Below are 15,213 nucleotides of genomic sequence, written 5' to 3' on the forward strand. Positions count from 1 at the left end.
AGTCCGATATTCTAGAGTTTGAAGATAACACAAGTGTAACCTTCAGGAAGGTCAAATTGAAACAGAGTCTTGGAAACACAAACAAATCGTAGGCACAGAACTTAGCGATCCTGCCGTGGTCGCCAAGTGAAAGGTTTGTTACGGAAGTAATCTGATGAGAAGACTGCGAACTTGCTTTCACTACAAGTTTCTAAGGTCGCATCTAGGATCACTAAAGATCTACACCTTAAACTTATCTGCGTTTCAGGATATCTCATAAGAGATGAAAGGCACAATTCATAAATGAAATACTTTGAGGTATCTTTTAAAGACTTTTATTGAATTAAATTGGAACTGAATTTAAGAATAACTTGAGTTGTTTGAAATGATGAATATTTCTTAAGAAATACAATGAACAGAATTACTTTGAAAAGGATATTATTTGAGTAATTAAAGAGTGTGACTTACGGTAAGGAATATTGTAAGTAAGTGAAAAGAATGAATAATTTTGGTTTTTATAACCAATGGTAAAACAAAAGAACAATTTTTTGGAGGGAATGAAGAAAGTAAATTAGTTTCTCTGTCGCAATGATGTCTGGTTTTGGTTCTTTACCAGTGACCAGTTTTTTACCTCTTATCTCAATTAACACTATCAAGCTTGTAGCCTTCAACTCTTACTTACATGTCTTAAGACATATATCTCACGAGAGATAGCTGTAGCTTTATTAGTGCTTTTAGGATTAGATGAAGGTGAAACAAAAGTTGAAAAATTAGCTGAAAAAGAAAGAGATTTTTACCAGTCTTTCTTAATGGCACTTAATTTTCAACCTTAAGTTTTGGTCAATTCTTAACCTGAATTGTGGTTAAAATTACAAGTTTTTAGAGCGACTTAGGAAGGGATTTACTTAGGATTTGGACATCTGAGAAGGGCATTATTTTCATGGTTAACATAGTTTTCAAGAACTGTAATAAATATATTGTTTAAACAATGAATGATTAACTGAATTAAGATGAATTAAATGAAATAAAAAGGGAATGATTCAAGAGATTGAGATGAAAATGGAAATGAATTGAATGAATTTACTAAGGCAGAAATCTACCCTTCATTAGCTCGTTTAACAATTAAATGGCTCCATTCAACACAAACTGAAATAAAAGTATTGAATTACTAAAATGTTGATTTTCTCAATCATCATTCAATTGCCTTCAGAGCAACACAGCAAGACTTTACATTTAAAAATCATTCAAATACTAATGATTATGGGTCAAAAACATGATTCATGATTACCTTTAAAACAGGCTATTAAATGATACAGGTTATTGAATTGGTCAAAAATGGCGAGCAAACAATCGTCGGGAAGTTCATTGAACTACTTGTCAGTACTACTGATTAGTCTCTCTCTCTCTTCAACTATTTTTCGGGTTAAGAGTTAGAACTTTGTGAATTTGTAAGGCATAAAAACAAAGTTCATTTGTTGAATTAAATTCAATCAAGGTCAAAGTTTGAAATTCAATCACCGTGCATACAGTTATGGTACCAAATTTTACATGTAAGCCACTTGATCTGATTTAACTTTTCATGGTTCTATTAATCAATTAAAGGCTAAAGATGATCTCTAATACACAGTATTCCTAACAAATACATATTGTATATTACTAAATATGTGGTTTTCAATAATCAATAGGGATCATTAAATATGGAAGGTCCAAAAAATCTTTAAGAAAACAATGTTTCATGAAATCAAAGCCTCGGCAAATTCTCTGTCCTTTAGTGTACAGTTGAGGCCAATCTGATTTGATTTCATTGATTTGATCCCAATTGAAGTAAAACTTGATTGAACATCCATATCTTTTACAATGATCTTGAACATAATCAGCAGCTTTTTGAGTGACTCCACGACATCCACGAACATCAAGTAGCACTAAATTGGGTAAAATATGAACCAATTGCTCGATATGTTCATCTTTTAAGTCATTTAGTTTCCTCAACGCAAGGTGTTTGAGATTTGGATATTTCATTGACAATCTTTTTAGATCATTCCAGTCAATTCCACCATTGTAATTCTGTAAATAAAAATCAATTACTTTATATGGATAAACTTTGGACAGATGACCATCTAATGATGACGGGACATAACCTTGTTGATTATAATCTGGAAAAGATCCAATGAAGTTGGATATTCCGAGAATATTTCCAAAAAACAATTACATTCCATTTCAAACGGCATTAATACTTACAAATTCTATGGCTAAATCTTGCAAACATTCGTGTTTTATTGTTTCATCAACAAACAAGCATCTATTCGTCGTGAAAATATACGCACTTTGTAAATTTGGACATGAATCCATGAACTGGAAACCATAAAAAATGATGTCATACGGACAAAAGGTGTCAAGTTCAACTATTTTAAGCTTTTCCAATACTGGACCATGGTAGTATCTGTCTGGATAAGTATCTTGAATATGTAGATGTAGTCTTTCAAGATTCGGGAAATTATGTGCGTCTCTTGCGAAGTCCCTTAGAGTACTCCACCAAATGAGAAGTTGTTTTATACCGGAACCATTTGGTAGTATATTTGACTTTCGAGACAAACACACCATTTCGAGTTTACTACAATATTTTTCTATTGGTTCTGAAAGTGAATGGATCAATCCTTTCAAAGATTTTTGATGTCTGATAAATGCAACAATATCTTCTAACTTTACTTTTCTTAAGAGTGTATAAGAAAATTGGGCAATCTGTGTGGAAAAGATAGATATGAGAAAACTAATATTCAATGAAAATACTAAAAGGTATTTAATTAACAATATCAACCAACTTTTACATTTGGAAATAATGTGCTCAGACAGGTTCCATCAATCCGTTTTATTCCTTCATAATAATAAACACAATCGTATTTATAATTAGGGTACTCTGAAAATATAAATTTTGTGCGGTTGAGAAATTGATTACTGAATCATTGAAAATTGAAATCTTACCCAATATATATTTAACTTTTTTAGTTCGCTTAGCAATTAATTGGCTCCATCCAACACACACTGAAAGAAAATTTTTATTTAATCAAAATATTTAGTGTTCATTTGGTCAATCCTTGTTCAATTGCCTTCAGATTACTTCAACATGACTTGACATCTGTAAAAATATTCAAATGCTGCGCCTCAACAATCAGATGATTGTGAGTAATGTTATGATTACAGAATAACAAAAGATGTTGAAACTTTTAAAATACTCAGAGCGCGAAGCTATTTGACTGACGAGAGACCCTCTCTGACCAATTCAGCAAACCGTCGACTAGGTTGACTTGAAAAGTCCATCACTGAAGGTATGCAAAAGGTATGTGTCACAAAAAACAGACTCTCGTCAAATCGAAAGTAGACTCAAATTTCAAAGGGACATGAAAAAATTAGCGCCTTATTAATAGATGCATGAGAAGCCGCATTCGGCCACAACTGAGCATCGAAGTTTAAACTATTTTTGCTGGTTTCTTATAAACTGACAATCATACTACTAAATGTGCTCCTCATAAGATATTGTAGTAAGATATTATAAAAAGTAAAAAATGCAACATTGCGTAGATGAAACTCAAGAACCACTAACCGTATCCTTTTCAGGCTTGGTAATGAAATGGTGATTTTTGTGATCTATTTCAAATTGACGACTGTCAATTCTCAAGACACAGCACTTTCGTTGGGAATAGATGATTTTGTGTTCAACAAATAAACAAGATTCGTTCTTACCTTTGAAGCAGTTCATTAAATCGTCCAGGTTATTAACACAATCAAAAATGGCGAGTAAACAATCATCGGGAAGTTCGTTGATCAACATTTTAAATTATTTTTAACTGAAATTTTTCTTGACTAGTGATTGAAGTGAAAAGGGTTTAAAGACTTACAACAGGTTTGTTAGTGGTTAATCACTAGATTTGATTTATTAGAATCTTTAGATTCTTTTAATATTATCTTTTCTTGTAGTTCACATAGATGGCAGTTGTATTTTCAGATTCATTTTCTCTTTAGATTCTGAATAATTTTCATTTCTATCTTTTGCATTTTTTCATCAATAGTTTTTATTTTTATTAATAAAAGGTTGATTCGATCATAACTGATTTCAATCCAGTCCGGTCAGCTGTACTCAAACACTAAGTTTATCATACGCTGAAGAATATTCATTATTAATTGAATTAGGCCATTTTTCTCCGGTATTCAATCACATTATCTTAAAGCTTATTATAAATCTAATGATTGGTCAAAGAATCATTACTGTAGTGGTTACGATTCTCGATGTAATGAGGCTCAAAGTTTTAATGCCAATGGCCAAAATGAAGAGAACTGTCAATAAAATGAAAAATTGTTCGATCAACCATGTTCAGCAAATATTTTTATCGACTAAAAATGAGTTTCAACTATTACTGCCACTCGAAATCAGCACATTTTCTGGTCGACCATGAGAAGTTATAGCGAAAAAATGATTTCCTTATCCACTTTTGAACAAGATCGACAAAAAATTTGTTCATTTCTAAATCCTATTTTGCAGAATTATTAATTCTAATAATTTACTTTTGTTTCTGAATGAATCTGTTTTTGTTCAGTAATCAACATAAAAAACTAAAGAAAATTAAGTCAGTGAAATGAACAAGCATGAAAATCTCGTATTCTCGTCCTGCTGAGATTTCCATTGTTCTTTGCATTGTTATAAAGCGGATTTGTGTTTGAAAGATTGTAAGTCCACCAGCTTTTCTAAAGGGAAATTGAGGGAAATTTCAACGATTTTAAAAAAGTAAGAGTTCGATCAGGATTTTATGTGAATTGTTGTTTCTTCGCAAAGTAAATAATATTAAGATTAAAAATAACAATAAGAATGAAAGGTAGCGGAAATAGGAATCAAGAAATATGGAAGATGATAAAAATCTTTAAGAAAGCAATGTTCCATGAAATCAAAACATCGACCCATTTTTTCAGTTTTAGTTGATAACTGAGGCCAATCTGATTTGATTTCATTGAAATTATCATCGAAGTAAAATTTGAGTGATCTTCCATACCTTTTACAATAATCGGTAACATAATCAGCAGCTTTTTGAGTGACTCCAGGACATAAAAAAATATCAAGTAGCACTAAATTGGGTAAAATACGAACCAATTGCTCGATATGTTCATCTTTATGCTCCCAGTGGACCGTAACGAAAGATGTTTGAGATTCGGATATTTCATGATCAATCTTTTTAAATTATTCCAGTCGATTTGGTTATTTCTATGCTGTAATTATAGAATCAATGAGTTTTTGTGATAAATCTTGAACAGACGAACCTTTTATGATGTAAGTTAACCTTGTTGATTATAATCTGAAGTAGATCAAATAAATTTTGATATCCCGAAAATATTTACTAGAAAAGGCAATCGAATTGATACTTACAAAATCTATAACTAAATCTTGCAAAAATTTGTGTTTTAATGTTTCATCGACGAAAAAACGATGAGAGTTCAAACGAAGATGTGCACTTTGTAAATTTGGACATGAATCCATGAACTGGAAAACATAAATCACTGAATCACTATTAGAGTATAAGGCCAGTTCAAGTATTTTAAGCTTAGTCAATACTGGACCATCGTAGTATCTGTCTGGGAATGAATCAATAGCATCAATGTGTAGTCTTTCAAGATTTGGGAAAAAACGTGATTTTCTTTTGAAAAAATGGTAAGCATTCTGAATGTGTAATTGTTTTAAACTTAAACAATTCTGTAGAAAGTGCGGCTCAATAAATTTGGTGGAAAGCATCTCGAATTTATCACAATATTTTTCTATTTCTTCACGAGATGAAGTTATTATTGCTTTCAAAGATTCTAGATTTCTGACAAATGTGACAACATCGCCAAAATTTACTCCAAAATAGAAATCCTTTGAAAATTGAACAATCTAAGCGGGTAAAATAAATATTTATAAGTATCCAATGAAAAGATCGAGAACATCGAGAAGAGAAGTTCGATTAATAATACCATATTGTATCAACTTGCGATTAAATTTGGAAACAATAGGCTCAGGCAGGTTACATCGATCCGACATCTTCCTTCATAATAAACATAATCAGTTGAGAACTCAGTCTTAGCAGGTTCAGCTGAAAATATAATTTTTAAATGATTAGAAATTGATTACAATGAGAATTGAAATCTTACCCATGAAATATTTAACTTTTTTAGTTCGCACAGCAATTAAATGGCACCATTTAACACAAACTGTAAAATTTTTTATTGAATTACCAAAAGTGTTCCTTTGCTCAATCATTATTCAGTTTTATTCAGAAACAACTCAACATAACATTTGTAAAAATATTCAACTACATGACTAATGATCATAAGATACAGTAAGGTGTTTCATTCAGATGAAACTTTCATAATTTTTGTTAATACTCAGAATTCAAAGATATTTACTCATGCAAGACTTTCTCTGGTCAATCCAGAAAATTGGCGATTCCACCCATCTAACTCATGAGCCACTGAACGTAACCGTGACGAGGGTCAATTTTTCGTGAAACACCACTTTCATTGGAAATAAATGATTTTCATTGCAAATTGATTCATAATTACCTTTATAGCAGTTTATTAAATCATCCAGGTTATTTATTTTATCAAAAATGGCGAGCAAACAATCATCGAGAAGTTCATTTAAAACAAAATAGGTAAAAATACAGTTTTCACTTGAGTCTGGTAAATGCGAAGAAGAGCGTAAAAGACAAGAGTAAAGTAATTTTGCAACAATATTACATTCTCGAGTAATATTATCGATACTCACACGTTTTTTTATATTTTTTACACAAAAAACACTTTAAAAGACAATCTTAGCCAAAGCAAACTTCTGATATCGACCAGAAGATGAGTCAATATGATCGATACATTGAAAATAAAATTTTACTCTCGATCGATCAATCATATCACAACAACTCTTTATTTTTTATATCAAGTCGTATTCATCATTGACAAGCTATACCATGAAATTTGCCAGTCTACCTCATTCACCTTACCACAAATATAAAGACCTTAACAGTACGCTTCGTAGGAAAGCAAAAGCCTTTAGTTTAAATACAGATTTCAGCATCGAGGCCAAAGTTGAAGCTTGATTGGGGTTTCACTCGTAATGAATAGGAATCAAGAAATGTGGAAGTCGATAAAATTCTTTAAAAAAACAATGTTTCATGAAATTAAAGCCTCGACTGATTCTTTCGTGTTTAGTTGATAACTGAGGCCAATCTGATTCCATTTCATGAACATTTCCTTTGAAGTAAAATTTGATTGATCGTCCATGTCTCTTACAATAATCTTGCACATAATCAGCAGCTCTTTGAGTGACCCACAAACACCCACTAAAATTGAGTAACACTAAATTGGGTAAAATGTGGACCAATTGCTCGATATATTCATCTGTTATATTCCAATTGGAACTCAACGAAAGATGTTTCAGATTCGGGTATTTCATAAACAATCTTTTTAAATTATTCCAGTTGAATCCTTCATCACCAAACTGTTAATAAAAAATAAATTAGATTACGTGCAGTAATTTGAACAGATAACACTTCCATGTCATAACCTAATTTTGTTGATTTTAATATGAAATAGATCGAATTGAGTGGATATTCCGAAGTGGGCTTATTACTTACAATATGTACAACTAAATCTTGTAAACATTCGTGTTTCAATGTCTCATCAACAAACAGGCCAAAAGTATTCATGAAAATATGTGCACTTTGTAAATTTGGACACAAATCCATGAACTGAAAAACATAACAAATGCTCGTATTAGGAAGACAAAAAAATTGCGATTCAAGTATTTTAAGCTTTTCCAATACTGGACCATCGTAGTGCTTGTCTGGCGCTAAACGATAAATTTTGTTAAGCAAACATTTCTCACTAAAATATTTATATAATTACCCTTAATATCAATATGTAGTCTTTCAAGATTCGGGAAATAAGATAAATCAGGTTTGAATGCATCAATAGAATCAACCCCAAAGTACAATTGTTTTATACTGGAACCATTTCGTATAGCGATTAGCTCATAGGAATTGCAGGATAGCATTTCGAGTTCATCACAATATTTTTCTATTGATTCACCAGATGTATTGATTAATCCTTTCAAAGATTTTTGATTGCTCACAAATGTAACAATATCTTCGAATTCCCCTTTCCTTGTGAGTCCCCACGACAATTCAGCAATCTAAGTGGATAAGATAAATAAGAAAACTAATAATTTGATATATTTATATTCAATGAAACATTCAAGCAGAATAATAAGATTAATAATATCGACCAACTATTAAATTTGTAAATAATGTGCTGAGACAGGTTACATCAATCGGATCTTCGTCTTCATAATAAACACAATCAAATGAATAATCAGGAACATCACGGCCATGTTCAAGTCGATGATCATAACGATACTCTGTAAACATAAATTTGTGCAATTAACTAATTGATCAAAATGAGAATAAGCATTAGTGAAACTTTAATCTTACCCATAAAATATTTCACTTTTTTAGTTCGCTCAGCAACTAAATGGCTCCATTTAATACACACTGAAATTAAATGATTATTGAATTACTAAATTTAGTGTTCCTTTGCTCAATCATTATTCAATTGCCTTCAGAACCAAAAAACATGGCAAAACATGTAAAAAATATTTAAATACTGCGCCTCAACATTCAGATGAATGATTGATGCAATGATCAACATATAACAAATGTAGACACCGAAGTTGATCGATACTTGCATGGACTGACTGACTAATGAATTTATAGCGACTGAGAGTCAGTCACTGACTGACTATTAGTTGTGAGTTGATTCATTTTATCATTTTGATCACATGATATTGAGTCAACGTAGTCAATAGTCGATGAACATATTGACTTCGACTTAGACGAAATTTCATCGACTGACTGATTTACTACATCAACTAACTTCAACGTCCAAATTAAAGATTTTTCATTCAATTGAAACTTTTATAATAAATTATTAGATCTGAGAGGTTCATGAAAATAGACGTTGAGGAAAAATAACATTGAGTGAAGGAAAAAACTTTTTTGTTATTTAGGTTGTTAGCTCATTGTTGAACCAGGATTTTATGTAAAACTGTCTTTTGAGTAAAGAGTTTTGTGAAAAAAACTGGTTCTTAACTGTACAAAAGCGGATCTAAGTTACAATTTTGTAAATTTCGACCAGAGAAATCTATTTGTACAAATGGGTACATTTTAAGAACCCCTCGACACACACTTTCAAACACCTTTACTACTGATGTAATTATAGATACAGATGTTTTCATGTGACGATTATCAATTTTTCTTGACAAACCCTTGCAATGGGAATAGACGATTTTTATAATGTAAAAATGATTAGTAATTACCTTTATAGCAGTTTATTAAATCACCCAGGTCATTCATATAATCAAATATGGAGAGCAAACAATCATCGGGAAGTTCATTGATCAACATTTTAAATAAATTAGGTAAATTTCTGTTTTCACTTGAGTCTGGTGATTGAGTGAAAAATTCAATGCTGAATCACTGGATCTGATTGATCATCAGAATGTATCATTTATTATTGTTCCCCTGTAGTTCCCATAGATGTCAGCATTAGATTGAGATAATTTGTTGGATTCATTTTCATGAGAAAAGTTGGGTTAAAGTTGAAACTTCGATCGAAAACAGATTTTTTAATGAAAGTTATTTGTCTGATTTAACTTTTCAAGTCCACCAGAAAATATATTATAATTTTTTAATTGATTAAAGAAAGGAGATTTTCAAGCTTTGAGTGGGCTTGCAAGGTCAAAAATATATTATTGCATGTGTTAAGTATGTGATTTTCAATAATCAATAGGAATCAAGAAATTTGGAACGCGATGAATAAATTTAAGAAAGCAGTGTTTCATGAAATCAAAGCCTCGACTAATTTTTTCTTGTTTAGTGGATAACTGAGGCCAATCTGACTCGATTTCACTGAAATTCTCATCGAAGTAAAATTTGATTGATCTTCCATATTTTTCACAATAATCTTTAATATAACCAGCAGCACTTTGAGTGATTTCCTCACATACAGTAACCTGGAACAACACTAAATTGGGTAAAATGTGAACCAATTGCTTTATGTGTTCATCTTTTATGTTACGTGCGCCCCTCAACCCAAGATGTTTGAGATTCGGGTACTTCATAAGCAATCTTTTTAAATCATTCCAGTTGATTCGAGAAGGACCGCCCTGTAAATATAAAATCAATTAGTTTATCTTGATAAATTTTGAACAGATGACACTTCATTGTTGACTTTGATTATTTTAATCTAAAATATATCTGAATAAAACTTTATATTCACAAAAAAGCGATCTCAAATTGAATCAATACTCACAAAATCTATAACTAAATCTTGTAAACATTTGTGTTTGATTGTTTCATCGACAAAAAATCGATGAGAATCCAAGAAAATGTGGGCACTTTGTAAATTCGGACATGAATCCATGAAATGGAAACCATAGCAAATGTCTGTATCATAAGTAAATGTAAAGCCCAGCTCAACAATTTTAAGCTTTTCCAATACTGGACCATCGTAGTAACTGTATGGGGCTGAACAATAGATTTTCATTAGCAAACATTTCTGATCAAAATATTTATATAATCACCTTCATTACTAACAATATGTAGTCTTTCAAGGTTTGGGAAATGATGAGCATCTCTTTTGAAATCATCTAGAGTACAAATCAGAATGTACAATTGTTTTATACTCGAACCATTTTGTATAATGCTTGGATCTAAAGTATCGACGGATAGCATTTCGAGTTTATCACAGTGTTCTTCTATTGGTCTAGTAAAAAAATATCCTAGTAATAATCCTTTCAAAGATTCATGGTTTTTGACGAATGCAACAATATCTTCAAATTCCACTTTTCTTTCCATTTTATGAGAAAATTCAGCAATCTAAGTAGAAAAGATAAGTAAAAAATCAATGCAAATGCAAAAAGAGGTTCGATTAATATCAACCAACTTTTAAATTTGGAAATAATGTGCTCAAACAGGTTACATCAAACGGACCTCTTCCTCGATAATAGACATAGTCAGATGAATAGTCAGGATCCTCTGTAAATATAAATTTGTAAGATTAATAAATTGATCATGACTTGAATAAGCATTAATGAAAATTTGAATCTTACCCATAAAATATTTAACTTTTTTAGTCCGTTTAACAACTAAATGGTTCCATTTAATACACACTGAAATGAAATTTAATGAATTGAATTAAATTCAGTGTTGCTCTGTCATTATACAATTGCCTTTATACATTACAAACATCACATCACACAAATCTGTAAAAATATTTAAATACTGCGCCTCAATAGTCATATGGATAAAACATTTGATACTCAGAGCGCGAAACTAGTTGACTTATGCAAGACTTCACTCTCGTCAATAGTATTGACTCAATACAGCAAATCATCGACTGCGCTGGCATGAAAAATTTCTGTGTCACGTAGTATTGACTCTCGTCAAATCGAGAATAAACTTAATTTACGAAAAAAGGCATTGAAAAACAATATTTTGTCCAATCAAAAGTTGAGTAGGAATTTAGTTGCGTTCACAGCTGCGATTCAAAGTTGAAATAATTTTTGATGGTTCATTACAACCAGGCTCTGATACTTGCAAATTTACTCCTAATCCACAATCGGGTTGATTTAATTGAATAACCACTGAACGAATCTTTTTCAAACTGGTAGTAAATTAGATGAAATTAAGGCATATTTACCTTTGACGAGAGCCAGTTTTTCGTGACACACCACTTTCAATGGAAATAAAAGATTTTCATTATACAAAGAAACATAATTACCTTTAGAGCAGTTTATTAAATCACCCAGGTAATTCATCTGATCAAAAATGATGAGCAAACAATCATTAGGAAGTTCGTTGATCAACATTGTAAAAATAAATTAAACTATAATAGTTTTCACTTGAGTCGAGGGATTTGGTAAGAAAATGAAAAAGAATTATTTTACAGTAATTTGTCAGTGGTGAAGCACGAGTAAACTGAAGCATTAGAGATCATTGATGCTAATTTTATTCTTCTCTACATAGATGTCAGCAGTGTTACGTTAATTTCATTTTAATCTCAAACTTTAATTTGATTCTTATATCAATAGCTATTATTTTTATATTTATAAATTGCTCATGTAATCATGACCTTTTGTAAACGTCTTCTCACTGAGTAACATGCAGTCAATCGACTGAAAATAACATAATTTTTAATGAATCGTCTAAATGATATAATAAATGCAAAAATAGCAAATTTTGTCACATTGAGAAGATCCATTTCGGATTGAGTAAAGACTGTTCAAAGGGATGTACGGAAAACTGTCTCTTAATTTCATCAATCACCTCATTCACATTCTCACAAATACTTATAAAGTATAAAGATAATACTGTATAAAGACCTTAACAGTGCACTTCGTCAGAAAGCGAAAGCCCTTTTCTCATGTGACACAAATAAATCTCCTTCATCAAATAGACTTCATTTACAGAATCACCATTACAACCCTCATATTCATCACACATCTCACTCAACGTTGATTATCATCAGAAAAATTGTCCTGTGTTTCCTAGTCCACTATTAAACAAGAACAAAAATTTGTTAATTTCTAAATCATATTTTGAAGAATTATTAATTATAATGAATTTTTTTCTCACTGCTTTTGTTCAGTAATCAACATAAAAAAATGCAAGAAAATTAAAAGTGAGCGAAATTAGAAACACGAAAATTAGCATTATTTTACCAGCATCTAAAATTTTAAGAAAGATCGTTCGAAATCATGGCGAAGTACAATTTATTCACATTTCACAATTTGCCATTCTATTCATTCTGAAGCCTCTATAATCAAAAAAGTTATCTACCGCTTCTTAATTTGATATGAAAGTTCCGTTTCTTTAATCACAGAGACAACTCTTTAGATTAGACAATAGATATTATTCATGCGTATGTGATTTCAATGATTACTAGACATCAAAACGTTTCAGGGGATATTTAAGAAAGAAACTTTCCATGAAATCAAAGCCTCGGCAAATTTCCTGTCGTTTAGTGTACAACTGAGGCCAATCTGATTTGATTTCATGGTGATTCCTATCGTGGTAAAATTTGGTTGATCTTCCATTTCGTTCAAAATAATTTTGGACATAATTAGCATCTTCTAGAGCCATTCCATGAGCTCCGCGAACATCAAATATAACCAGATTGGGTAAAATGTCAAGCAATTGCTTGATATGTTCATCATCTATGCGACGTAGATTCCTCAACGCAAGATGTTTGAGATTCGGATATTTCATAAGAGCTCTTTTCAGATCGTCCCAGATTTGGCCATAATGTACCTATAAGTATAAAATCAATTAGTTTAAATGGACAAACAGACGACCTTTCCAGCCTGGCAAAACCTAAGATTCATGATTGCAATCTTTAATAGATCCAATAAATTTGTGTATTCCGAAAATATTTTTCACATTTTGAATTCAATTAATACTTACGCAATATATCACTAAATCTTGCAAACATTCGTGTTTCAATGTTTCATCAACAAGCACGGTACTAGAATTAATGGTTATATGGGCACTTTGTAAATTCGGACATGAAGCCATAAACTGGAAACCGTAAAAAGTCGTACCAAGATTGATAACATTTGAGTGCATTACAACTACTTTGAGCTTTTCCAATACTAGACCATCGAAGTAACTGCCTGAGGATGCAAGATGGATTTTTATAAGTGAACATTTCTGAAGAAAATATTTATATAATCACCATTAATGAGAATTAGTAATCTTTCAAGATTTGGCAAATATTGTGCGTCTTTTTTGAAATCAACTAGAGTATCATCTCGAATACTTAATTGTTTTAGACGGATGCAATTTTGTAACAATGTTGTGTTCTGAATTTCGACAAACAGTCATCTGCACAAATTTTGCATCAAAATTTTCAAAAAATCCTCAGTAGACCTTAATTGCTGACAATTAAGTGGATTTTTTGCCGAATTTCCCTGGCGCCCTCTAGTGTTTTTGCCCACAGTAATCATAGACCTCGACACAAATTTTTAAAATATTAGTTTGTTCAAACTGCAATTAGATGATTTCTGATTTAGAATATACCGCAATTTTTTGTATTTATGTTTAGGATACTCTTATAAAGACATAGTAAGAATTTGGTCTTAATCCAGTTTGTAAATCCTGAGAAATTACTTGTTGAAATAATTTCCATTTTTACTTACCATTAGTTAGAACGCCTGGCTTAAAACAATCGGTGGCTAGCATTTCGAGTTTACCACAACATTCTTCCATTGCTACACATGAAGTGATCATTACTTTCAAAGGCTCATGTTTTCTGACAAATGCAGCAATATCTACAGATTTTACTTCACTTTGGAATCTATCAGAGAATCCAGCAACCTGAATGGATGAAATAAAAAAGAAAATATTCAATGAAAATTAAAAAAGAGATTTGATTAACAATATCAACTTACTATTAAATTTGGAAATAATGTGCTCAAACCAGCTACATCAATCAGATCTCTGTCTCTATAATAAACATAATCAGGTGAATAATTAGGTCTACGAGCACGATAATCTGAAAATAAAAATTTCTTCGATTAGTAAATGAATATAAATGTGAATAAATCTTCATGAAAATTTGAATTCTTACCTGTAAAATATTTAACTTTTTTAGCTCGTTTAACAATTAAATGGCTCCATTTGACACAAACTGTAATATAAGTATTGAATTACTAAAAGTGTTGATTTTCTCAATCATCATTCAATTGCCTTCAGAGCAACACAACATGACTTTACATTTAAAAATCATTCAAATACTAATGATTATGGGTCAAAAACATGATTCATGATTACCTTTAAAACAGGCTATTAAATGATACAGGTTATCGAATTGGTCAAAAATGGCGAGCAAACAATCGTCGGGAAGTTCATTTATCAACATTTTAAAATAAATATTAATAACTAAAGATTTCACTTGGATCTGGCGATTTTGAGCAAAAGGGTAAAAGACAAAGAGTAAAGTGTTGCACAATGATCTCTTTCTTAAGTTCCCTTCAAACGGCACGTTACTAGGCAACTTGAGGCTAGAAAAAGAGAGTTTCTTCTCTGTCTCTATTTCTCTTTCTTTTTCAAAAACAAAAAGTAAAAATAAAAACAGCAAGGGTGAAATCGTTAGACTAACAAGGGA

The 15,213-nt window shown here is 31.2% G+C and overlaps 5 protein-coding genes across 11 annotated transcripts in view; all 5 read right to left on the minus strand.

Annotated features, from left to right (window-relative positions):
- Window positions 1–1,405, minus strand: part of LOC107361496 (uncharacterized) — a 39,180-nt gene extending 37,775 nt beyond the window's left edge. The window contains exon 1 of the mRNA XM_089266484.1: window positions 1,268–1,405. The gene's annotated coding sequence lies outside the window, so the exon portion shown is untranslated. The remainder of the gene's footprint in view (window positions 1–1,267) is intronic.
- Window positions 1,406–1,542: 137 nt separating this feature from the next.
- LOC149094969 (uncharacterized) lies at window positions 1,543–3,963 on the minus strand. 2 transcript variants are annotated; one of them, XM_089266479.1, is made up of 5 exons: window positions 3,718–3,963; window positions 2,959–3,018; window positions 2,805–2,893; window positions 2,218–2,718; window positions 1,543–2,043 (listed from the first exon to the last, which is right to left on the minus strand). In XM_089266479.1, exons 1-5 carry the CDS (start codon window positions 3,803–3,805, stop codon window positions 1,651–1,653), a joined length of 1,131 nt encoding a protein of 376 aa, XP_089122605.1. In that variant the 5' UTR covers window positions 3,806–3,963; the 3' UTR covers window positions 1,543–1,650. The 2 variants fall into 2 exon arrangements, with proteins under 2 accessions (XP_089122605.1, XP_015784217.1); XM_015928731.3 differs by having other exon boundaries at window positions 2,799–2,893; window positions 3,718–3,961.
- Window positions 3,964–6,893: 2,930 nt separating this feature from the next.
- Window positions 6,894–9,502, minus strand: LOC149094970 (uncharacterized). Of its 3 annotated transcripts, none has more exons than XM_089269375.1 (6): window positions 9,365–9,502; window positions 8,481–8,540; window positions 8,316–8,407; window positions 7,897–8,182; window positions 7,626–7,840; window positions 6,894–7,489 (listed from the first exon to the last, which is right to left on the minus strand). In XM_089269375.1, exons 1-6 carry the CDS (start codon window positions 9,450–9,452, stop codon window positions 7,097–7,099), a joined length of 1,134 nt encoding a protein of 377 aa, XP_089125501.1. In that variant the 5' UTR covers window positions 9,453–9,502; the 3' UTR covers window positions 6,894–7,096. The 3 variants fall into 3 exon arrangements, with proteins under 3 accessions (XP_089125501.1, XP_015784211.1, XP_089125503.1); XM_015928725.3 differs by having other exon boundaries at window positions 8,280–8,407; XM_089269377.1 differs by having other exon boundaries at window positions 7,350–7,489; window positions 7,626–7,739; window positions 8,280–8,407.
- Window positions 9,503–9,642: 140 nt separating this feature from the next.
- Window positions 9,643–12,039, minus strand: LOC107361803 (uncharacterized). Of its 3 annotated transcripts, none has more exons than XM_089269362.1 (6): window positions 11,749–12,039; window positions 11,159–11,218; window positions 10,993–11,084; window positions 10,631–10,925; window positions 10,360–10,574; window positions 9,643–10,213 (listed from the first exon to the last, which is right to left on the minus strand). In XM_089269362.1, exons 1-6 carry the CDS (start codon window positions 11,915–11,917, stop codon window positions 9,824–9,826), a joined length of 1,221 nt encoding a protein of 406 aa, XP_089125488.1. In that variant the 5' UTR covers window positions 11,918–12,039; the 3' UTR covers window positions 9,643–9,823. The 3 variants fall into 3 exon arrangements, with proteins under 3 accessions (XP_089125488.1, XP_015784204.1, XP_089125493.1); XM_015928718.3 differs by having other exon boundaries at window positions 11,830–12,038; XM_089269367.1 differs by lacking the exon at window positions 11,159–11,218 and having other exon boundaries at window positions 11,830–12,039.
- A 764-nt stretch (window positions 12,040–12,803) lies between these two features.
- LOC107361811 (uncharacterized) lies at window positions 12,804–15,153 on the minus strand. 2 transcript variants are annotated; one of them, XM_025160839.2, is made up of 6 exons: window positions 14,880–15,147; window positions 14,677–14,736; window positions 14,498–14,601; window positions 14,246–14,423; window positions 13,512–13,720; window positions 12,804–13,358 (listed from the first exon to the last, which is right to left on the minus strand). In XM_025160839.2, the coding sequence occupies exons 1-6, from the start codon at window positions 14,965–14,967 to the stop codon at window positions 12,990–12,992; spliced, it is 1,008 nt and encodes a 335-aa protein (XP_025016607.1). In that variant the 5' UTR covers window positions 14,968–15,147; the 3' UTR covers window positions 12,804–12,989. The 2 variants fall into 2 exon arrangements, with proteins under 2 accessions (XP_025016607.1, XP_089122616.1); XM_089266490.1 differs by lacking the exon at window positions 14,677–14,736 and having other exon boundaries at window positions 14,880–15,153.
- Window positions 15,154–15,213: the final 60 nt, after the last annotated feature.

This window comes from Tetranychus urticae, chromosome 1 (genome assembly GCF_039701765.1).
Source record: "Tetranychus urticae isolate SD_2017Ah chromosome 1, NJAU_TeUrti_SD_1.0, whole genome shotgun sequence".
NCBI classification, from domain to species: Eukaryota; Metazoa; Arthropoda; class Arachnida; order Trombidiformes; family Tetranychidae; genus Tetranychus; species Tetranychus urticae.

Excerpts from the sequence above, each read along its gene's own strand:
- LOC149094969 (XM_015928731.3), bottom strand. The coding sequence starts at position 3,805 with ATGTTGATCAACGAACTTCCCGATGATTGTTTACTCGCCATTTTTGAT. Across the intron at positions 2,719-2,798 it reads CATTATTTCCAAATGTAAAA|ATTGCCCAATTTTCTTATAC; the intron begins GTTGGTTGATAT and ends TTTTCCACACAG. Across the intron at positions 2,044-2,217 it reads AAGATTTAGCCATAGAATTT|AATTACAATGGTGGAATTGA; the intron begins GTAAGTATTAAT and ends TTTTATTTACAG.
- LOC149094970 (XM_015928725.3), bottom strand. The coding sequence starts at position 9,452 with ATGTTGATCAATGAACTTCCCGATGATTGTTTGCTCTCCATATTTGAT. Across the intron at positions 8,183-8,279 it reads CATTATTTACAAATTTAATA|ATTGCTGAATTGTCGTGGGG; the intron begins GTTGGTCGATAT and ends TTATCCACTTAG. Across the intron at positions 7,490-7,625 it reads AAGATTTAGTTGTACATATT|TTTGGTGATGAAGGATTCAA; the intron begins GTAAGTAATAAG and ends TTTTATTAACAG.
- LOC107361803 (XM_089269362.1), bottom strand. The coding sequence starts at position 11,917 with ATGTTGATCAACGAACTTCCTAATGATTGTTTGCTCATCATTTTTGAT. Across the intron at positions 11,085-11,158 it reads AAAAGTTAAATATTTTATGG|AGGATCCTGACTATTCATCT; the intron begins GTAAGATTCAAA and ends TTATATTTACAG. Across the intron at positions 10,926-10,992 it reads CATTATTTCCAAATTTAAAA|ATTGCTGAATTTTCTCATAA; the intron begins GTTGGTTGATAT and ends TTTTCTACTTAG.
- LOC107361811 (XM_025160839.2), bottom strand. The coding sequence starts at position 14,967 with ATGTTGATAAATGAACTTCCCGACGATTGTTTGCTCGCCATTTTTGAC. Across the intron at positions 14,737-14,879 it reads TTTAATAGCCTGTTTTAAAG|TTTGTGTCAAATGGAGCCAT; the intron begins GTAATCATGAAT and ends CTTATATTACAG. Across the intron at positions 13,359-13,511 it reads AAGATTTAGTGATATATTGC|GTACATTATGGCCAAATCTG; the intron begins GTAAGTATTAAT and ends TTATACTTATAG.